Raw genomic sequence first — 24143 nt, forward strand, 5'->3', positions numbered from 1 at the left:
AAAAAAAAAAAATCCCTAAATTAGTGGGAAGGGGGACTGAAAGAATGCGGCTGTATCAACAAGGCTGCAAACTCATTGTGGTTGAGCAGAAAGATCCTCGGCGGTACAGAGTGTCTGGACCAGTCCAGTGAAAAGTTTCACGTGATGCTGGTTGACCACGGTGACTCAGCCTACCTGCTCACACTGCAAGTTTGTTGTAGACAACATGGAGAAATCACAGCCACAGGGAGTTGTAGTTTCATTTATTTTATTTAACTAACCAAGAAACAACTCCTTCCTTGAAAGTCTTGACAGGTTTTAACAATAAAACTCTTGATCATATTTGACCACAACATACAGCCACAAGTACTCTTTATACAAACACGTAAAGAGACAAAGAAAAAAAGGTCAGACTTATTGTAGCCTGTTGCCTCTCTGAACAGATGTTGGCAAGATCTTATCACAGCGCATTAAAACTTGACTTCAAGTCAACAGCATTTACATTTTCAACACTGAGCACAATCTGCACCCAGGAGAAGCATAAACGTTCATCACAAATCACAAGGCAAGTCAGAGACAAAATATATTACAGAGAAGGAAAAATAAATTGTCAAGAGAACCAAGCCAGTGTTTGATTAATTATAGCCAAAAACAGAAGGCAAAAGAATCATATTACAGCGAGCTGAGTCCAAAAACTCACTCCAGACAGGAGGGAACATTTTCAAAACTTGAAACCACTGATGAGCATCAGAGATCTGGAAGAGCTGTTGAGGGAAAACATACACCGGGTTTCAACTTTCTTTGGGAAATTAACTGAAGACATAAAAATAAAACACAATGAAGACCACAGATAACAATATTACTCTTGACGCTTCATAGAATCAAACTTTACATTATTGTGCAAATCCTTCAACTGGAGTAATCTGTAAAGTGTATACAGCAGAACTCAAAAACAATCCGCAGTTTGTCTCCCATAAATGTGAAAAGATTCGGATAAAGGGGAGATTAAGCTGCTGTGGTTCTTTAGTACATTTATCAGAAACAGTGTTTTCAGTATGAGCCGCGGAGACGGGTGGAGGACGACCGCACCGCCGGCACTGCAGAGCTCAGCTGGAATGCCGCTCAGAAAGGGGAGAGGCTCGGCACTTTGATATTGATGTCTCCGATGTTGATGTTGCGGGGAATCTCGGGCAGGTTCATGTTCTTCACGGCGGAGACTGCGCGAGCGGGGGCCGCCGACAGACCACCCTGCCCAAAGGAAAACAACACGGAAAACACCTTTAAAGCCTCCGAGAGCGAAATCCTACGTTTGCGATCGAATCGTCTTTACAAGTGATGGAATGACACAAGTGGAAATAACTCTTGTAGTAAAACTGGAGCTCTGTTAATCCATACTCTGGGTCATGATTTTAGAATTTTGTAATTATTGTTAAACAATTTAAAAAAAAAGAATAGTTAATGCAGCTATTGCCTGGTCTTAGAAAATATATTTTCCCTTGGTTTTAACCGGCATCTAGTAGTGGTGTGTTACTAATGGCAGAAGGTGGCGAAAAAAGCACCTAAATGCTGTTACTAATTGACGCTGATAAAACACACGTGGCACTCAGTCCGCCAGAGGAGACCAAATCTGTGTTACGTAAACGTTACTCAACACCTGTTACTTCACGCACTTTTTGTTACTTAAAAGAAATCGACGCAAAATCAAGTTTGACTCGAACATCCGTCTCCAAGGTGAACGTCTGGTGTTTGTTCCATCCAACCACCAGCGATCTCCTGCCTTTGTACTTTTCAGTCTTTGTACTTTGTCACATGACTTCCTTCTTCAACATTCATAAATGCGTGTCATTTTCGCACTAGACGAGGTAAAGCATGACAAGTCTTGAGGACTTCAACTACACGCGTAGACAAAGGTATATAACGTTTTTTTTGTGGCTCCAAACAGCCGTTGGAGGTGAACTACACTTGTGGGTGTGTGAGTTGCTTTCTGGGTAATGTCCAGATTGGGACAAGGAAAGAGAAATGGTGGAATAAAAACGGTAACATCTTTGGCACTTTTGTTGTAACTGTCCACCATGATTCTGGCAGCGTTATAAGATCTGTGTAAATCTGTGCATCACTCTTTAAAGGAGTTATATTTCTAAAGGTTGACTCAAACTAACTTGGAAAAATAATGTCATTCAGTCACTTAAATGCTTTTCCTTGATTTTATTTTGACATTTTTTTTTTAGGAATGTACCTTAGTCGCTACTCTTAACTACTAAGAATACAACGCTCTGATTAGTCAGTAGTTTCTTTAACCAAAAGAATTAGGAGTCACTGGGCTCAACACCAGCAATACGCAGAACAAATTGGTAACCGTAATGGAGGACCTTTCACGATCGAGCTTCAAAGTTTTAATTCTGCAGCCGCCTGGGAGGCAGTAAGAAACACGTTCATCTATGTACCAGCCATGTGACGCTTTGACGACTGAGACGTTCACACAGGTTGCAGTTTATAGGCTGAAACATGCAAAATTCCCAAACTGTGGTCTTTTGATGTGGGTAGAAAAGGCTCTGACCTCAGACTTCTCTATGCGGCTCTGCACCTCCACCTGAGCTACGATCTCATTCATGTTGGTCTCCAGCACCATGCCTCCCATCACCACCTCCTGTAAGATATAATGGACCTGCAGAGAGAGAGCACAACACAGCGGTTAGCACGCAGCCATGCCTCAAGCTCCAACTTTTTAGATTCGTGAATTCCTGTGGACTGAAAATAATTTGGGGAAAATGAAATGGTCTCTTAAGTCTGTTTCAGAACCCTGTGTATGTGTGTAAATGAAAAAATTGCATGCAGGTCAGTGTTGTCTGGCCAGCAGAGTTCTCTCACAGCAAAGGTTTTTCACTCTGGTGGAAATATTTCAAAGTTTCGTCTCAGGAACATTCCTTAGGCCAAACCCCGCTGCACCACATGACATCAATTTCCTGCTGGGGAAATTCAATCAAGATGGCCCTGGATGGGTCTGATTAGTTTCCAGCAACACTTGGAGCTCAGCTCCGGGGAGATAAAAGAAGGTCTTGTCGTAGTCTGTACGACACAGAGTGTCCTTCTGGAGGAGCCCTGCATGTGCTTTAAACTAACTTTAAAAGAATAAATCATCTTTACAATATGACACTTTGAGCACTTTTGATTTTCTTTTTATACATATTTAAAAACAGATGATTCCTTCACTTCTGAGGTGAAAATGTAAAGAGGAGGACTTTCAGCATGTACTTGATGATGATGATGTCAATTTGTAAAGCGGTACTGGTTAAAAAAAAAAAAAAAAACATTCCTGGGACCACAGAAAAAGAAGCTGGCTGACACAAACACGCACTCCTTCACTACACATTAGCTCTCAGGGTCGTGTTTCTCTCCAGCTCATTTATCAATAGATCCCACTTATCTTAAAAGGTCATTCTGTGCTGCAGACCCATGTCCACATCAAACCTGCTTTTAAGCCTCCGAGCTGTGGCACAAACAATACTCATGACTCTTTTCACTACAAATTAAATCTGAAAATTATGTTCTATAATTGTTGTTTAATCTACTTTACTGTGAAAAGCACAAAATAAATGTCATTCTTAATTTCACCGAGCCAACAAATGATGCCTTCATTTAGTTTGTTTTGTCCAATGAACAGTCAAAAACAAAGTTATTCACTTTGATGTCATAGATGACAAAGGCAAGCAGGAAATCATCTCCTTTCAGAAGCTGAAAGCATTTGGAATTTTTGCTTGGAAAACTGTTGAAATGATTTAATTAGCCGTCATTAATCTTTACAGCAGTGAGTAGAGGAAACACTGGAAGAAAAGGCTCCCCGCTCACCTTATCCATGTGGAAGATGAGGTCCAGCTCGCAGACGTTCTCAAAGCATTTATCCAGCGTTTCCACAAACACCTGGTCAGAAAGAGAAATATTATGTGGGAATAAAAACTGCTGGTTTTTGTATTGGTGTCTGTAAACTCAGCTGAATAAGTGAGTCCAGTAAAGATGATCATAGTCACACTTAGTACCACCAAATTTCCCCACAGGGACAATAAGGATGTGAAGCCGGATTCCAGCCATAATAAAAAAATGTAAAAAAAAATTAAAAACAAAAACAGAAGAGTGTATCAGCACCTCGTCTGATAACCCAGTTGAGAAATCAGAACAGCCTGCATCTGTGATATCAGCATTTCTCACTGAGATCAACACTAGAATACGTCTAATTTCCAACATCATCACTATTAAAAGCAGCCAGCAAAAAGGCCAGAGGTCCAAATTTAATCCCAAAACTGATCAGTGGCAAACAGTTTATGTGGTAAAGTAGCAGCTCCCGGGGGAAGTCAAAGTGTCTGCTTTTTATAAGCTTGGACTATTATAAAAACAAACACAGGGTGCTGTGGGACAGGGATGTATGATTCCACTTCAAAATTGGCACATTAAATATTTTCACAGAGCAAATTCAAAAAAAATAGCAGCTGACCTGGATCAGGTCCAGGATGCCCAGCTCGCTCTCAGACGAGTCCACACAGAAGACGAAGTAGAGGGTGGCGTAGTGTCGGTAAATCAGCTTGTAGTCGGACCCACCAATGAGACTGAAAACAGATAAAAACGCTACTTTAAAAAAAACTCTAGATCCAACTTTATGCTGAGTCAAATAAAGCATGCATGATACAATAAAATTAACTTTTGTCTCTTATAATAAAACAGTTAAGAACTGAACTTAGAGGCTGAGACTTTTATGTGTCTGCCTCCATCTAGCGGTTAAAGCCGCGCTACTACACGTGCAGAGCTGCTTTCTCATCTTTGCTGCCAAGTGATGTCAGCTTCTGTGGCGACATCAAACTCAGCCAAGAAGTCCCCCCAAAGGTGGCCCAGGGTTTACAGCAGATACTCTTTCAAGTTTTGTCAAAATGTTATAACACAAAGTAACTCAAAAAATAAAGAAAATACATCTGCTCTTCGGTCTCTGTCAGAGATTTAAAAAAAAAAATTATTTAATGTTTTAAATCACAGCATAAACAAAACAAGTTCTGCAGCTTTTCAGACATCAGTGTGCCGCTCGCCAGTGACAAACACGTCCTAAAGTACGAAGATCTGTTTTGTTCTTCGCGTACAAACAGAGATTAGAGAAAACACTACTCGCCTTCCCCCCTCCAAGAAGTTGCAGACGTTGTCGTCTCTCTTGGATACCAAATGGAAAGTCTCCCGAATGATCTGCTGCTGCATGTCCTCCGCCTGCAGGGGAACATGTGACAGACTCTATGAGAGCCAACCCTTCGTACCTGAGCTCTTGTTAAATCCATCCCTCACCTGAAGGATCACCCTAAAATGGCTGAATTTAATCAAACAGAGAGCAGATTTTAAGGATGTGTTGTTTAGCTACATAACGATGAATTCACAAAAGTACAAAGCAACACGTGGGTTTGTAGTTATTTAAGGTTTAAATCATTTTAAATACTTGATGTGCTATTTCTTAGTTTAACCTACAGTAATTATTTCTGTTCCATAAGATCATCACGTGTTTTCCAGCAAAAATAAGAAAGTTTATGCATCTTAAAAAGCTGCCTACACAAGAACATCTAACCCTTCAGTTTATCAGATAAACTCAAATGCAGAATTGTGGTTTCCATTGAACAGAAAGGTTTTACAAAACTGTGGTCTTAAAATCAACTACAGCTGTCAGACAAATGTACAAAGTACAAGCTTTACGTCCGAGATTGAGTCGAGTACAACTATAAAGCTGCGTGAAATGAGGAGACTCGAGTAAAGTACAAAGTACCTCAAATGTGTACTTAAGTACAGAGCTTGAGGAAACGTGACGTGACGTGTTTATTCATGAAGAAATAAGTCCTGGAAAAAAAAAAAAAAAAGGGAACTAAAACCACAGCGGTGTTGTTCTCCCACCAGCATCTACAATCAGCGTCTACTGACGTTTCTAATCAACCTCAACGAGAAAACCTTGAAGAATATACACCGATAATTTGTTGACATTGATGCACAAGGTGACCAAAGATAATCCAACACGGACAGCGAGACGAACAAATGAGCAACACGCTCGTGTTTTGATGAGCAACCTGTACAATACTTACAAAATACTGATAGAACCGGATCAGCCGCGGCTTCCCGTGGTTGTTAAAAATCAAGATGGCTTTAATCATCTCTGTTCTTTGGAGTTGTCAAATCTAAATGTGAAATATAAGCACAAAATAGTGCTATATTAACTCGTTGAATGCCGCTAGTTTTAGTGCTAAGCGGCCTCTCAGTGACCGGATGACAGTTAGGTACATCCGGTTGCGTCTCCACGCTCAGCAGCCGACCTCTAATAAGCACGTGAAATCTTTGTTCCGGGCAGCTTATTATTCAAGATTTTCCTATTGTGGTGACATTTCGCTGCCAAACGTTGTTATGTGAGTTTTTTTTTTTTTTTAAAAAGCAAATACGCATGGTATGCATGTTATGTAAGATCCACTGCATAACAGTAGTTAGTATTAAGCCAGATACACTTTGAAACACCAAAAACTGTACAGCTTGCAAATACTTTTGGCTCACCATGATAAAATACACGAAAGTCTTGAAACACATTAATAATGTTACCTGACAGTTTCGTATACCAGACGTAAAAACGTTTCATAAAGTTTTTGATAAGATTCAGATTGTGATGGTGTGTGCATTTTGTGAATTATTGGATGTCAGGCACATATCTCAGTCCTTAGTCATCACATGGTGAGGGTCTAATCTGTTCTTCTCGTTTCCCATGTGTCATCACAAGTTGAGAATTTCCCCCTGCCACATTATATAATTTTTCAGTCTTTGTGACTAATGCACCATCAACTGAGGCTGCACATTATTACTGGACCCTTTGTCAGCTGCTTCGCGCTGATCAAAGGCAAAATTATGTAATGATGCAGAAAAAGAGCTCAAAAGTCAATATACATGTCAAAAACACAGGAAAAAAAAATTAATTAGTCAAAGGTCTAAATTGCCATGCTTAATGTTGTAAAAATTATTGTGAGGCATTTTTGTCATGCACTCTACGTATGCAAGCAAAGGTGCAACTCTTCCTTTGTCCTCCAAGAGTCACTGTTACCAAAGGCAGACTTTTAATACAGCCCATCTCAAGTTGTTGCTGTTCTGTTATGGTTTATATTGTAATATAATAATCAAATATTGTCTTTTTTTACAGAATTTTCTTAGACATATATATATTACAATATCATAAATTATTATTCTACCTTACCTAATCAGGGTCATGGGGGTCGTGAGGGAGCCGGAGCCAAGATTTGGCACGAGGCAGGAAAACAACACGGATGGGCAAATAGCAATGCTCTCCCTCCATTTAATCTGCAGGGTAATTAGATTCTTCGGTCCATCTGGAGTTGTTGTTTTTTTATCTGTGTGTTATAAAATGCGATGTGTGTGGTATTTCTCCACACAGGTAGGACCTTTTGTTCATCAACCAGGCTAACTGTTGGCCCTATGAAGCAAAAACATTCGGCGCTTCTGATACTCTGATCATAAAATCTAAGGTTACATCTCAGCAGGTGTTTCAGGGTTTTTCTGGAATTATGAAAAAGGAAAACTGCTCTCTTTTTCTTTTTTTCTTTTTGAGAGTTTTTGCCTTTATTAGATAGAAATGGTGTGAGAGAGAGAGAGAGAGAGAGAGAGAGAGAGAGAGAGAGAGAGAGAGAGAGAGAGAGAGAGAGAGAGAGAAACAGCAAATGTGAGAAGACAGCTGGGGAATGACTAAAAAAATCATTGCTATGTGTTCATATGAGACAATAATGTCTAATTATCATCGAAGCAAATTACTGTATTATCCTTTTCCTAAGTTTTCAATTCAATTTAAATTAAATTACATTTATATAGCACCTAATCACAACACAGGTTGTCTCAATTGGGCACTTAACATGGTAAAGTCCTTACAAAAGACATCTACAACATTGCAGAGAGGAACCCAACAATTCAACAGTTCCAACAGAGCGACAAGTGGATGGAAAAAAAACCTCTCCTTTGACAGGAAGAAAACCTCAGACAGAACAAAGGTTGGCATCAACCTGCCTCTGTCGGTTGTAGGGAGAGCAGAGAGAGAAAAGAACAGCATAGAGATGCAAGAGACAATAAACAGTAGGTGAAGCTAGTAACCGCAGACCAGAAACATGCAGCTCCAGGGCCAGAGACACCTGCAAAGTAAAGCCCAAGACTACACTACTACAAGGAGAACTGCATAGAAAGATAACAAACAAAACTACAAGTGAGAGGAAGCATGAAGTTCATGAAATGCAATAGTGGCACATAGATGCTTGGACAGTGGAACAGAGAGGAGAGGAGCTCAGGGCACCAGTGAAGGTCCTCCCGCAGGTCTATAGCAGCATACATAAGGGCTGAGCCCACCCTAACTATAAATGTTGTCAAACAGCAATGTTTTAAGCCTCATCCTAAAAGCAGAGAGGGTGTCTGCCTCCTGAACACAAACAGGGAGCTGGTTCCACGAGAGAGGGGCCTAAAAGCTCAAGGCTCTTCCTCCCATTCCCCTTTTGGAAACTCTGGGAACCACAAGCAGGCCAGCTTTATAAAAATGAAGCACTCTGATAGAGTACTATAACTTTGACCTGCCAAATGAGTAACCCATGCAACAGCTGCTCAGTATGAGGCAAAAGAACCAACACTTAATCAACAGTAGAGAAAACGTTCTCCATCAAATCACACCTCATCTTGTCGGGACGGATTGCCATAAAATTTGATACAGACATTCAAAATCCTGCAGGATGAGCTTGAATAACTTTGGTGTTCCTTCAACTTTTCATTTAGTGCATTCATCAGGTCAAAACTTTCACTTGTCCAAACTTTTTACAACCAAATACCTATAGTTATTTTTAAGATATTGATCAGCTTCATATGTGGTTTCTCTTTAGTGACATAGCAACATCAGCATGCTGGACAGTCTTTGTAACCATGGTAACATTTAGTTTAACTCTCGTGTCGTCCTCGGGTCAAAATGACCCGCAGCTGTGTTCAACCAAGTTCTATTTTATTTCTATATTTTTATATTTTTTGGGATCATTGGTCATCATTCTTTAAAGAAACCCTCACAGCCTCCTTGTCACCAATGATCCCAAAAAATATGAAAATAAAATTTTGATCCATGGACAACACGAGGGTTAAGTTACAGCCTTACAACTTAATGCCCTTTTACAGAATTGCTCGTCTCTATGTATTCACACCTGGGCAGCTCCCCAGCAGATGAAGGTTGAGTACTTTGCTCAAGAGCACCTCAATGGAGGTAATGAGTAAAGCAGTCTGATTTTGAACTTTAGCTCTCAGGAAGTGTGCCTACAAATATGTTCAATAAATCTCCACTAATTGCCCCAAAAGAAGAATTTACTGTATTTTCATAGTTGCCTAAAAGGTTGAGTGTATTTGACATGTGTTTCTCAGTGTGTGTTTCTGTGAGTGCTTGAGACAACATTTACATACAGTAAAAGTCAAATGATTAATTCCTGCAGTTCATCGTGTGTCCGAGTACACAATTCTGCACAATATCAAACCCTACGGACGGGTGTTCGAGGGGCCTTCGGTCTGAGATGCCTGACCTGCACCTGCACCACTACCTCCAGACTCTACCTCTGTTTGATCTGCCTCAGCAATATCAAAATGTATGATCACATTTCCTGTTCTGATTTCATATCTATTAATTTTCTGTTCTACGTTTTTCATCATTAGTGCTGCAAAGCCACCCAGGCTGTTGTCTGCATATCATCTATTATTTCCCCCCTAAATTCCCTTCCTCCTGCATGAGCACAGTGGAAAACAAACAGACGCTCATTAGCATGTGTGACCCGTTGGTGGTAAACAGGCTTATTTCCACATGAGTGCAGTGCGAGAATGGATTCCACCGGGACAGTCGAGGTAGGTGGGCCCGCCGGCTGCCTTCATGGGGACTTTAATAGGGACTTAACAAATGCAAGTGGACAGGCACAACATTCTCTGGCACAGGGGGGTCATGTTGGTACAGTGAGCACTTGTTAGATGGTGACTCACTGTATTTGGACTCCTGGGTGGCCACTGATATTCACTTCATTTTTAATGTGCATTTTTTTTTTTTTTTTTGCTCCCACTGCTAATTGTTGGATTGTGACGGATGCCGAGCGGTGTCTGCCAGAGCTGAGGTAATGTGTGGCGTTCAAATAATGCCTCTGTGCTCTGGTCTGTGAAGTGATGAAAGCGGGCTGTAATTACAGGGATAATCAAAACTGTCAGGGGCTCTTCTGTTTACTGTCTGCTTCTCTCACAGCATCACAAGCTGCTGGCCCTCCACTTCCTCGGGCCGGGCCTCAGACCTCAAAAGATCACTGCAGTCGTACCTGTCTGTACGTACCAGTCATTCAATGAGATGAGTTAAAATCCCCACATGTGAGGGGGTCTACTGTTCAACCTCCCACCCTCTCCACCACCTGCTGCAGGGACAGCGGAGCACTTTCTCCAAAAGACTCCTCCAGCTCCGCTGTCACAAGGACAGATACAGGAGATCATTCCTGCCGACCGCAATAAGACTGTACAATAACTCACCTCTGGCAAAATCCATCACATAACAATAACACTGTTGTCTGTGTTTCTTGGTTGTTTGTATATAATATATATAGATATATATACTGTACTGTATATACTGTGCATTTTATATTTCATATTTTATATTTTTTACTGCTATTTTATTGCTTTTCTATTATTCTGTTATTATCTTATTGCTTCTGTATGCTGCTGTAGCGAAAAAAAAAATTTCCCCTCGGGGATTAATAAAGTAACTACCTAACCTAACATAACATCCAGGTCACAAGGCTGCAGCGTGTTTCCCTTCTAAGTTTTGTAGCCGTTTTGGAGATCAATAAATCATATGGCCACTTGTTAATGACTGAAATCCCTGTTTAGCCCTTTAGGTTGGGCCAACATTAACACTCGAAGGGTTAAAGGGGTCACATCCACTGTGACCTGCAGATGAGAACAAAAAGATATCTGTTCAAAAGCAACACATTAATATGTAAAGGCTATTTTTTTAACAGTAAATTTTGCCACTCACTGTTTCACTGTGGATTAGAAGTCTGCAGTTAGTTCGGCTGCCCTCAAGATGGCGACATTTCGGCACCTTCTCAGGAAACCCAAAGCCCATGTGTTGTTGCTGCCAGACTACATGATGAGATGGACTCAGCAGGTTAGTCTTTCAAATTGCTCCGTTTATTGTGTAAAAACCATCCCGATTATTCCATATCACTAAAATGGTTTTATTCTACTGAACAATATCTTAAAATGTGCTTTGTTATTTATAAGGTCATATTAAAAGGTGGAAGAACAATGAAAGTAATTGGTGTAGATTGTTATGTTATAATATGAATTATATTCTATTCTATTAAATTACATATTACAGTCAAGCATCATATTGTGGAAACAACTTGGTCAAATATGTTTTGTATAGGTTATGTGTATCCTTTTAAAGTCACATTGGTGATGTCAATGATTTAGAGAGTGAGGTGGTGCAGACCAGGAGCGTTGCACAAACATTTGGGCACATGGGACCCCAGATCACCTCATACAATACTAATACATCAGTCGTTGTGCATGAACAAGTAACTGCTCAAAGTTGTCAATCAGTAATCAACATTCCTCTACCATAATATCACATATGTGCCAAGGAAATATAAATGTGTGATACTTGTACTGGGAGGTTTCCTTCACAGTTATTAAAGTCTTTACTTACAGGCCAAAGAAAAAGGTATAAAATGGAGATATTTACTGGTCGTCACGATGACAAAACAATGCTGTATGTCATGTCAAAGAATGACAGCTGAAGACTTAGATAGCTACACTGCGAGCTCGCTGTGTTCCCTGTTGGTTTTAGATGAAAATCTCCTTTCAGGTGTAAACTTATTAAAAGGGTAGCTTGATAAATATGTTAGTAAGCACTTTATGAGCTTTTGTTTTCTTACAACCTCAATGACATGGAAAAATTAAGCGACAGAGATTCTGATACATTTATTAGTGAGCTAAGAAGAGCACTGTTCACAAGCTAGATTCAATCTCACTAATACTAAAGTTGTTGTTTTTTTGTTTTATTTACAATTGTTGGTGTTTGATGTTATTGCAGGGATGGACTAAAATAATTATTGGAGAGGCTGTTTTGGACACAGAGAATTCTTTGTCTAATAGTTTATGGACCCACAAATAACAAAAATGTATGCAAAAATGAAAATTTGAGAATTGCTCTATAAAACCCAACTTGTATTTGTAAGGGTCCCTCCTCATTACGGGGCCCCGGGTCGGTTCCACTATGCGTCTCTCTACTACACCGCTGCCCCGGTGCCATAGGTGCAAACAGACACGATATTTGTATAAGTGGCCCGACGCCGTGTATCTGCGAGCAGCAAAACAACCCTGATCCTGGATCAGCATCCCGGGTTTCTTTCACACCGCGTCGTAAAAGGAGTCGCTCCGGCGGTGCTCAGAGAAGGGAAGAGAACACGGAGGTCTCACTCTGTCTACATTTTTGACGGATTTGTGATTGTGATTTGTTTTGGACTTTCACAAACACGAGAGCGAATTAATAATTTTTGTCAATTTGGAGGGTATTTTTCTTCACGGACTATTGTCGGCTTAGTGGCGGCGCCCCTTATAAGCCCTCCTGGCATGCCTAGTGTGAATGTAGAAGGATTTATGGCGCAGTAACATTTGCCTCGGTAAGGAGGCCTATTACTGGTAAAGTAACGGGATTTGATCCCCTGGTTGGTGCAGGTCCAGTTTGTTCCATTAAAGATTCTGTTTATTACACTAAAATAAATAAATAAATAAATAAATAAATAAATCTTCACATCTCGTGATGAGTACCAGACCGGTCACTATGGTAACTGCTCTCCTTTGGTGGCTAAACTGCAGCGAGAGAGCGACGCCCTCTCGCTGCAGAGCGGGAGGGCGGAGTGATCCCTCTTTACAAGAGACGATCTGAGCGCACGGCGCCGTGTTTACAGACTGCAGACCGACCGGAGGACCGACCGGAGGAGACCGACCGGAGGAGACCGAGGACGTTACCTGTGCATTAATCTGTCTCGCTACGCAACCCGCGGCGGCTCTCTGTCGACGGAGGGCGCTCAATAACCCGAAGGACTCGATCTTACCCGCAGTAAAAAAAAAAAAAGAAAGAAAGAAAAAAAAAGGTCACATATGAGATTTTTGTTTTTTTTGGTCGATATGAAGGTGAAGCGCAGCGACCACAACAACGCGGTGTGTGTGTGCATGATGAGCGGCTGAGGAGGAGGAGGAGGAGGAGGAGGAGAAGAAGGAGGCTGCGGTCTGAAACCAGATTTTTATCCTGGATATTTCGAAACAAACGTCGTGTCGTTTACACAACGTGGCTGCGTATTAGTGTAATATGTCGCCGGGTGTCCCAAACCGCCCGTTTCCATCCCGGTTTTAAGGGAGGTCTGACCCGTTTTCTGCCTCCGGAGGATCCTCCTCCAGCAGCGGGACGCTCAACGGTTTTTCCTCCAGACATGGAGGGTGAAGATGTGGATTACAGAGGAATCCCCCACCGCTACTTTAGCCGCAGTGCTTTCGTCGTGCGCTTCGACGCGGTGTTGTCTCTGGGATGAATAAAGAGAGCGATGAGCGCACGTCGTCGTCCGGCCGCGGGAACACGTCGTTTTGTTTTTTCGGGAGCACGGTTGGACTCCCATTAGGAACCGTGAGAGAGCTAACCCTGCTAGCCTGCTCGTAGTAGCTATTAGCTCCATTACCCGGCTAACAGCTAAAAAAAAAAAAAAAAAAAAAAAAAAAAAAAAAAGGTGCTGGCTGGAGATTAAAAGGCGCTTTAATAATTCCGACCAGGTTTCGCCCACGTCACCTCCTCCTCCTCCTCCTCCTCCTCCCCCCGACGTATTTATTTACAGGATCTTGAGGGAGGTTTACTTGTCCAGGAATGAGGTCTCGAGCGGAAAGGAGCCGCATGACCTTGTTTTGGGGTCTGATGCTGGGTCTGTCGTCCTGCCTCCGGCCCGCCACCGCAGAGAGTAAGTCATGCTTCTTCCGCACTACTACACGCTGGTAAACACGGTGATTTTCCATGCACAAACACTGTTATGATATGGCAGATGGGATAAATGTCGTTACAGTAAAACAACAACAACAACAACAACAAAACGCCGCATCTTATACCCCATACGTTGTGTAAAGAGTAAAAACGCGGCGTACGCAGAGACGACAATGTTTTCTCAGCTATTTATCTGCTTTTATTGTGAAAGTATCGGAAAGACAAGTGTTGTTAATTGAGAAGTAAAAAATATGGCATCATGATCATGTTTGATATTACACGCGTCCTAATGCGTGGAAACTATGTCGTACAATGCAAAATGCTTTTGGGGTGTAAAGGAAGTCATTTTTACCTTACTAGGAAAAATATTTCATTAAAGGAAAATGTTCTTTTCCAAGTTGTTGAACTGAGCTTGGTTTTAGTGACTATTGTGATATAGATAGTGGAAAATCCGGTTGTTTTAATGCAGTTGGGTTTTCAAACACACCACAAACATGAGTCAGTGTGTATATATATACATATATATATATATATATAGTGTTGTTAAATAGATAAACGTGACTCAGCCAATGGAGAAAGTCAGTCAAGCTATATATACAGTACACAGCACTTTCTCAACTCTGAGTCATAATGTGGTGAATCAGCATCAACAAAAAGTGGCAGGGATCTGTGATCACGACAGAAAAAATAAGAGTTGATGGGAGTTTTGTTCAGGGCTGGTGATATGATGCATATCACGATAAAGGGGTTACAATTAAATTTATTGAGATATTGTAAACAACAGTGATGGAAGTTTTTTTGTTTTATCAGATTTGAGGAAAACTCATACATGTTAGTGGTTTTCCCTCTTGCTACTTTCTGTCTGAGTTTTAGTGGTTATTTTGTCATTTAAGAATCATATGGCTGGAGATAGATCGCACTGCTGTCTAGTAATCGGAGGTTTAAACACAAAACAAAATAATTAACTGCTGGCTGTCACATGTTTTGGCATGTAAACTATTTTTTTAACAGTCCGTACAGTTTATTTCATAATCCATAAAGTCTCACAAAATATCACCATACTCAAGTGTGTCAGTGTTTTCTGAACACTCTAATTTATCTGCGCTTGTTTTCCTCTACTTACAAAAATATTATTTTCATATTGAAGTCAGAAGAAAGCGAGACGAGAAAGCTCGGCAGTGTGAGAAGTTTTGGGATTTTATAAAAAATACAGGGTGTTGTGGATCCGACTCTGCAGGAAGTGCTGATTAACTAATCACAAAAGGCGGCAAAACCACCAACCTGTTCACCCACCTTCACTTCCATCATCCTGCAGAGTTTGCCGCGGTAGAGAGACAAACTTTCAGTTAGTTTGCTTGCCCTGAAATGGTAAATGTTACATTCAGGTTGTAGTTGTGTTGTTAAAGCTTAGTTATCACGGCGTCAGACTTGAGAGTATTTTCTCTCGCCTGGTTATTTGTTAGGCAGCGTCAAAGAAGCGAGACAGAGCCGAGGACTCGGCTCAGCTAACGGTGTTAAGAAGAATTTAATTGATAGCTATATTATTACTATTTTGTTCAAATTTTAGATATATAGATATCCTGATAATATAATTATTGTGTATTCTATTGGCCACGATGATCGTGCCGTAAATATCTAACATTGTGACAGTCCAAGTGCAAACATAAGTCCAAGACCATCGACAAATTCAGCTCTATATACCCTGAGAGTTTGAAAAATACAACACAAAAGGAAAGTAATACACAGACTTGTACTATATATATATGTGTGTGTGTATATATGATACTGTACACATTATATTTTGTTAGGTTTCAATGGTTTCCAATCAGACAACATTTCCCTGAACTGAAATAAATGAACACAACCCTGACTGTCGATATGAGGCATCTTTATGTGTGTAGGTGTTCTTCACAAAAAGCTGTCAGTTTGAATAATGCTCCCTCAGGACTGAAACCCAAGCTCTGTTTGTCCAAAGGTGTCACTGTGCTTTTTTCTCGCTGTACACACTCATGTGTCTCCTGTGCTCAACAAACCTGGGGATACTTTGACCTTGGAAATGTGTTCATGAATACCAGACTGCTGCAGCTGCGTTAATAGGGACAGCACCATCCTCCTATCAGGAGGAAGATTTGATCCACAAGGGCCCAGATTATAGATGGTTGTCCCAAGTTTTACCTCTGAAGTTCACTACGCTCCTTTCTGAAAGTTTGACTGAACTTGGTTCAAAGAGTTGAACTTTCTAGAGACCACGGCAGCACATTGAACCTTACAGCTTCTGTCAGCTTGTAACTTCAAATTTTATCAATTTGAAGCTTCTACATTTATTCAAAATTAATTTTTATGCCATCTGAAATGTTTCCAGCTAAAGCGTAAACTAGGCTTCCTGATTCATCCCATTCATATCATGATGTGTTGGGGAGGGGTGGGTTAGGGGGTTGAACCAGGGTCTGGGTTTTAAAATAGAACAAGCTGAAGCACATTCACAAGCAAAACAGACCAAGTTCTGTTGATTGGAAAGAGTGAGGAGCTTGTGAACTGTGTGTTATGGGGTTTACTGTTAGCCCCAGTGGTCACAGGACAAACCTGCGAGCAGCAGAGAGGTTTTCCCATCGAAATCCTACATTTATTCTCACTCCGGTGTGGAGCTGTCTAAAGCTTCCTTGTGTGGCTAAACTCTGAGCATTCCTGTTGGTTTACTGTATCAGCTGGGACTCAAGGGCAGCTGGCAGGTTTGGGTTAACCGGGTTCAGCCCTGCTGCTGCTGCTGCTGCTGCTGCTGCTGCTGCTGCTGCTGCTGCTGCAGACGAACGGCTTTTCAGATCAGCCAAACACATTTTATCTGTCAAGGATGATCTTTTGCCAGAGCTTCCCAGCGCATTTCTTCTCACCTTGCTTCTCATGTGGAAAAGTATTTATGAATACGTTTGCCCCCTCGGGCGGTCTGTCACTAACAGGATGGAAATGAGGAGTAAACAGACTTGCTGCAGTCTAGTGGCAGTGGATGAAGCACCAGCTTAAAGGGTGTATTGCTTCCTATTTCTTGTCTTATGGGGCTTGAAGTGGATTTCCTCTGATTGTCTGTGGACAGTTTGGGTGCTGCAGCCACCTAGGAAATGTTATCAAAAGTAAATATGTGATCTGGAGTCTCATCAAAGCTGCAGAGATAGGCTTGTGTACTCAGCTGTTTAAAATGTGTCAGTGTGGAAGGAGAGGGAGGGGGAATTATTAAGCGGCTACACCTGCTGGGGGTATTTTCACAAAGATGTACGTTTTCATCACAGACTATGTGTTTTGGGTTTTTACGAGCGTGGTCAGGAGCAGTTCCCATGAAAGGTGGCCATGCTGGCGCTGCAGTGAGGCCACAGAGGGTGAGGCTTCGAGGCCGTGGTGATGTAACGTCACTAGGCACTGTGTCTTTTTTACAGGCCCGGGTGTTGGGAGTGTATTAACAGGTATGCAGCTGGCTGAGGGCTGCTGACAGTGTGCGCTGACAAGTAGATTATAGAGAGACATAACCACCATACCAGCTCACTTCCCTGCCTTAAATCACACCAAAGGCTCTCATGGCCTGTCGAGAGATGACTTCGAAACTCACAGCGGTTTTGATTGAAGAGACAACTGATAATACAACAGATAAGAACCAAATTATCCCTGATTGAAATGGAAAATGCAAAGAAAATATGAATTTACGTCCACATCATATCAACACTTTACAAACTGTATATCTTTATTTACTGTCCTCCAATTAGGATGAACACAAACTAGAGTTCAAATTATACTTGATTTGTGGGGCTGATGCCGATATGAGGGAGTAAAAATGTCTGACATCAATATATTAGTTGATATATTTAATATTAATATACATAATCAATATACAGTGTATATATATATATATATATAAAACTTTTTTGCAATGATCCCTCAAATTTGGTTATCAGACATGCGTGACAAACAAATATGTTATTGAAGCAGGATATTTTGCAGTTTATTGTCCACACTAACATCAATACACTGAAACGGTAAACTTCACTGGGAATTTAATTATTATAAATAACTATTAAGTTTTTTAAAAACACAACAATTTCTAATTTGTCCCAGGGATCTTCTTATGCACTATATTCTGAAATAAAAAAGTTGTCATATTGGTGCATATCAGCCAACATATATGCTGATACTGATGTATCTGTGACAGGCCAATATTGGCTGATATAATTGTCCGGCCGATATATCAGTTATTGTTCTAGCTAGGGATTGGTCATGATTTTCGAATAGTCATTGACAAATAAGAAATTGAATAATTTCTGCAACTATGGTTTAGCCTTTTTAATTTTTTACCAGCGCTTGGCAGTAATGTGTTGCTACCACCAGAAGGTGGCAGTAATGCACCTAAAAGCTGTTTGCTAACCACCATTATATCACATGAAGGGAAAAAAAAAACCATCAACACACTATCAGGCTTCAGTAAAACATGTGGTGCTTTGAGATTAGTTTCAAACAGGAGAAACATGCAAAGACAACTACAGCCGCCAAAAAGTTCTGAGTGGAACTCCTTCAAAAAAATAAACAAAAATGAGGTGCAGTTCAAACTCTGCGAGGTAACGCTAGCATAACATTTGAAGCACATTTGAAATTAGATTGCAGTTCTTTAGCCCAGGTTTTCTTCCCCATCCTTAGCTCTAATATAAATTCTAATGAAATCAGCATATTTGGTATTTTGGAGAAAGTCATATATATGTTTGTTTGAAGTTCACAGACATGATCAGACACTTCCTCCTTTATGCTTCATGTTCTTTATCCAGGAGATTGACTCGTATCCTTGTGTTGGTGTAAAGTAAATAAAAAGGAAAGTCTTTTGTGAACTTATCTGCCACACCTGGCTTAGTTTACCTGGTGTGATGTAAGAAGATCTGCTCACTGATACAAGTACACTGTTAAACTGCAAAAAATATCCTTTACGTTGCCAAATGGAAATGTGCAAACAAAGTTTCTGAAGGCGAGCAGGACTATTTCCTCTTTTATCAACAAGTGGATGGGTGCTGTTGGTGGGATGCACCACTCTTCTACTCGTGTGATTGTTTTATCACTTGCCTGGAGTCATACCGTGACTTTAGTCCCGTCAGAGCTGCTCTTCAGCCACTGAATTAAGAGCCACAGAGCTGCATGACTAAAATAATAATCCTGATGTTGTTACATATAATTTCATAGTGATGCTATAACAAATACACGAGTTTATTGACAATTTTTGGACTACAACAGTAATGTTAGGATCTAAAGGTAAATGATTAGTGATGGTTAAAGCAGAAACCAGATTACTGTGTTATCACTAACATTAGTGTGTCGTGCTTTGTCACGCTGTCTAGCAGTGTTGCGTTTGGGAAACATTTCCATTTCCACTACATCGCTGGAAGGTTCAGGGTGTTCTTTTGGATGTTAAACTTTGTTCCACCTCAGTAGAAATGTGGTTTCTGAAGAAACACAGCATATGTTTTGAGGACTCACAGATTTGGGTTTCAGCAGCAGCATTTTTATTTTACATTTGGACATTTACTGGGTTTATTTATTGGAAGTCAGTATCAGTTTGTACAGAACATTTGCACTTGTCTTTTCTACATTTTTGGGATGATTTTGTATAAAACATACTCATGGATGAGTAAAAGTGAGACTGTACATTGTGCACAGCTATGTGTTCTGCTTTTAAAAGTGTGAATACAAGTATTTATAGTGTTAAACCTGCAACATCAACCCTAATCTTTAATTATAACATGTCATCATTAAGAAAACAATACATTATTATGGTGAGAACACATAATTTTTCCCTCTCTGTGTCACATACATACAGTAAAACTTTATAGACCAGCATTAAAGTCGTTGTGGGACGACCTGTTGGCTGCTTGGTGTGAGTTTTCCATGACTCACTGCCCTCCAGCTTTTGAAGTCTAAATCCACCTCACAGTGATGTGCGATAATGGCCTCCATGTTTCTGTGGGTGCTGCTGCGGCTTTGGGCTAAGTATTGTTTAGAGCACGTCACCCAGGTGGGAATAAAAGTTAGAAAGGCAAACACACCACTAATCATCACCGATCGTCACCATCATGCCTTATCAAGCTTCACTTGATGCGGGTTCACAACATTCAGAGGCCGCTCTGAATCCATACTTTACTTTGTAGTGGGGTCAGTTCACAACATAACTTGGTCTAAATAGAATAAGAGTCTATAGACTGTCGCAGTAAACAACACCATACTTCTCAAGCGGTTAAAAAAAAGACAACAGTGAGCCAATGTATTTTACACTTAACATAAAAGTACATAAAAAAAACATGTTTTTGCAATTTGCTCACATCAAAGGGCAAACAACTGTCCTTTGTTGTCTGTTCTTTGATCAGAAGCCCAGACATTTCCCTTCTGCCCTCTGCAAATTATTCCCTTCACTACATCACAGTATATGCAACAACTAATACAGGAGGAGACCTCTGGCAGGGGGCGCTGCACTTGGTTATAACTGCTGTCTTTGTCCGTTTGAGCAGCTCGGCTCCAGGGGTGGTTTGCTTTGGTCGAGATTTCAAATCTGAGCTATTGGATGCATTGTCATGACATTCAATGATTATTATCATTATTGATTACTCATCATTACTCATCACAATTATAAGAGACAACGACTGATATCCTGAAATATGGGATTTCTTAATTTTTCATCTTGCGCCACCGACAGGTAAAATTTCCATTTGTCCAGTACGAATACCTTCAAAGCTAATAACATTCATTCAGTTTCAGCTGGATGTTCAGGATGTTAGCATTGTCTTTGTGAGCATGTGAGCATGGTGATATTAGCATTTAGCTTGGAGCGCCGCTGCGCATCACAGAGCTGCTGCTGCGGCTGTAGACACTCTTGTTTCATGAAGAGTGATGTTGCCTTAGTATTTGTGAAACTTTTCCATCATTCATTTTGTCCCTTGATACTGTATTCGATCAACTGACAGTGTGCACATGCTTTATGGATGATGTCTTTAATAGCAGAGGAGTTTCTTGGCCTTTGATGTCATTGTGTTAGGAAAGCTTTACAAAGCGTACAGTGAAACAAAATACTGAGGTCATCCGAGGTGGAGGGAAGAGTAGCAACGGCCTAAAGGCACAGCAATCAAAACTTTATTGCACTGTTAACCTCAGCTTGAATCAAACCTGACTCAAGTATTGACTTTGTCAGACCATGTTAAGTTTCCATTGAAAATGAGAACTGCGAGGCAAACATGTTCTGTCAACAACAGCACAGCTCAAGTGTACAGTCAATACTAAAACAACGTGTGGAATAAACTTCTTTTTTTATAAGGATTTCAGGAATAGAGGACCTTGTTTAGTGTAGTTTTTCATTGAACAACTATGTATTGCAAAGAGTGGGTCAATAAGTGATAAAACGTCCAGATCATTTTAAAGAATAGTTTTGTTGCTTAGCTTCTAAAGGACAGGCAGGACAGTTTGATTTAGTGAAGACCTCATATTGTGATGATGAGTATGAGGAGAACATCAAATAACAGGACGCGTCAAAGGAATAACTGTAAAAGGAGCGACTGAGATGTTCAGTGTTTGGATGATGACCTCTCACCTACTTTTTGTTTTCCCCTCCAGTTTGTGGTCCCAGCATCGACATCGGCAACGACATCAGTGAGTTCAAGCGTCTGGAGAACTGCACAGTGGTGGAGGGCTACCTGCAGATCCTCCTCATCGGCGACAAAAACAACAACAACATCAACCAGGAAGTCTTCCGCTCCCTCAGCTTCCCCAAGCTGACAATGATCACCGACTACCTGCTGCTATTCCGGGTGTCAGGCCTAGACAGTCTAAGCGCGCTCTTCCCAAACCTTGCCGTCATCCGCGGCCGCAACCTCTTCTATAACTACGCCCTTGTGATCTTTGAGATGACCAGCCTGAAGGACATCGGCCTGTACAACCTGATGAACATCACCCGCGGCGCCATCCGCATTGAGAAGAACCCCGAGCTCTGCTACCTGGACTCCATAGACTGGTCTCTCATCATGGACGCGGAGTTCAACAACTACATCGCCGGGAACAAGCAGTCCAAGGAGTGCAGCGACGTTTGTCCGGGCATCATGGAGAACAGCCCTCAGTGCAGGAAGACCATGTTCAACAACAACTACAACTACCGCTGCTGGAATTCCAATTATTGCCAGAAAGGTAAGCTGACTGCCGCACATGATTGCTCATCAGAGATTTAGATTGCAAATAGATCGCACAGTCAGTCCGAAGCCTTTGGTGTGATTCATGGAGATGTGAATTTGGGAGTGTAATGAATCCATCTGCAGCTGTGGACCGCTCCTGTCACTTCTTTAACTGCTGTGTTTTGACTGTGAGGAAATGGGAAAGCTGGGAGGATGTTGTTATGCATGATTGACTTGGCTGCAGATCTTTGCTTCGATACATTTCAGGAGTTAAAGAAACATGAAATAAGAGATGAACACAGGCATCAGTTCAGGCTGCAATTTAGCCTCTGACCGTGTCTTTTAGAGCTCCCTTGATTTTTGAGGACGATAATGGTATTGTTGACTTAAAAAAAAAAATCCAATAATGATACACCCAATAAAATATTTTTGTAGTGCAAAATCACCATCGAAGTACACTTAACAAATAGAAGAAAAAAAAACAACCACATCAAAGTCAAGGAAATATTAAAACAACATGCTAACACATGCTAACATATCAATGTGAATAAAATGTCAATGTTAAAACAACATACAGTAGTCCCAAATGCAGAGAGCAAGGGGGAGCAGAGATAAGGGAAAGTTCATGGTCATTTTAGTTAAGTTTTATCAAAACAGAAAGTTTTAGACTTAGTCTTGAAAGAGAGAGCATGTTTGCCCCCTGAAACCAAACTGGGAGCTGCGTCCACAGTAGAAGGACCCTGATAATTAAGTCCTGCCTCCCAGTCTACTCCTGGAAAATAATATTTGATATAAGATATTCTTAAATTATTTAAGGCTTTGTATGCTAGAAGCAACGTTTTTAATTCTGTTCGTTATTTATAGGAAGCCAATAAGGGTAATCTAAACTTTGGGAAATATCCTATATACACTAAATAATAAAAGGCATTTTTTTGCAACGATCCCTCAAATATTTTCATCAAACAGCTTTGACATTAGTGTGACAAAGGAAGCAGGTTATTTAACAGTTTATTGTCCACACTGAATTTTATAATTATAAATAAATATTAAAACCACAAATAGAACAATTTTAGATTTGTCTCAAGCATTTTTTTCTGCATTCGGTACCGTAAAAAAAAGTTTTCTTATTGGCCAACATGTACGTTGATATCGATAAATCTGTGATCGGCCAATATCAGCTGATGAAATCGTCCAGCCGATGTATCTGTCGGGCTCTAACATCTTTGTTGTGTAAGGTTGTCGGAGTCTGTCAACATGTGTTTCTCTGAGGACACAGTAGCTGACATATTCAGGTGTCTTCAGTTCAATTCTTCTCACCTTCGTAAACAAACCAAATTGAAGGAGTAAATGCTCCGGACTTTAATTAAACTGCTTCGAGTACCACGGGTGTGAATGCAGCCTTTAATTTTGTGTTTACGACTGCAGATGACTTTTTTTTGCTGGTGCTTTTCAAACAGTGTGTTTTGGCTGACTGCGTGTGTGTTTGTTTGTTTGTTTGTGTGTGTGTGTGTGTGTGTGTGTGTGCATGCGTGCGTGTGTGTGTGTGTGTCTGTCTGGATCTGGCTTGGTCTGGCTGAATTGTTTCCCTGGTGACTGGCGCCTTGCTGCAGACTCAGCATGTTGATGTTTTCAGTCTTGTGACATGGAACTGTCGCAGAACTGGCCTGGACTGCATGCACGTCTGTATACACACACACACACGCACACACACACACACACACACACACACACACACACACACACACACACACACACACACACACACACACACACACGGTCATCGTCATCAAACACCCTCGCACACACACAAATTACAAGATGCAAATTTGTCTGACACACACGTCTGCCTGACCTGCTCTGCGGTTTGTCGGAGTGAAAGATTGTGGGCATGCTGGGAAAAACAAATCAGGAGGTGGAAT

At 40.9% G+C, this 24143-nt stretch overlaps 2 protein-coding genes across 2 annotated transcripts in view; one reads left to right on the forward strand and one right to left on the reverse strand.

Moving 5' to 3' along the window:
* Nucleotides 1-230: 230 nt before the first annotated feature.
* Nucleotides 231-6283, reverse strand: ap3s2 (adaptor related protein complex 3 subunit sigma 2). The gene is made up of 6 exons (XM_069174327.1): nucleotides 6075-6283; nucleotides 5129-5220; nucleotides 4466-4577; nucleotides 3826-3897; nucleotides 2537-2644; nucleotides 231-1227 (listed from the first exon to the last, which is right to left on the reverse strand). The coding sequence occupies exons 1-6, from the start codon at nucleotides 6141-6143 to the stop codon at nucleotides 1102-1104; spliced, it is 579 nt and encodes a 192-aa protein (XP_069030428.1). The 5' UTR covers nucleotides 6144-6283; the 3' UTR covers nucleotides 231-1101.
* A 6662-nt stretch (nucleotides 6284-12945) lies between these two features.
* Nucleotides 12946-24143, forward strand: part of LOC138213361 (insulin-like growth factor 1 receptor) — a 51636-nt gene continuing 40438 nt past the window's right edge. Inside the window, exons 1-2 of the mRNA XM_069174416.1 lie at nucleotides 12946-14033; nucleotides 21674-22240. Coding sequence (XP_069030517.1) covers nucleotides 13943-14033; nucleotides 21674-22240 — 658 coding nt within the window. The 5' untranslated portion in view covers nucleotides 12946-13942. The remainder of the gene's footprint in view (nucleotides 14034-21673; nucleotides 22241-24143) is intronic.

This window comes from Embiotoca jacksoni, unplaced genomic scaffold, assembly GCF_022577435.1.
Source record: "Embiotoca jacksoni isolate LCO1_2020_lvr unplaced genomic scaffold, fEmbJac1.0.p SCAF_6, whole genome shotgun sequence".
NCBI classification, from domain to species: domain Eukaryota; kingdom Metazoa; phylum Chordata; class Actinopteri; family Embiotocidae; genus Embiotoca; species Embiotoca jacksoni.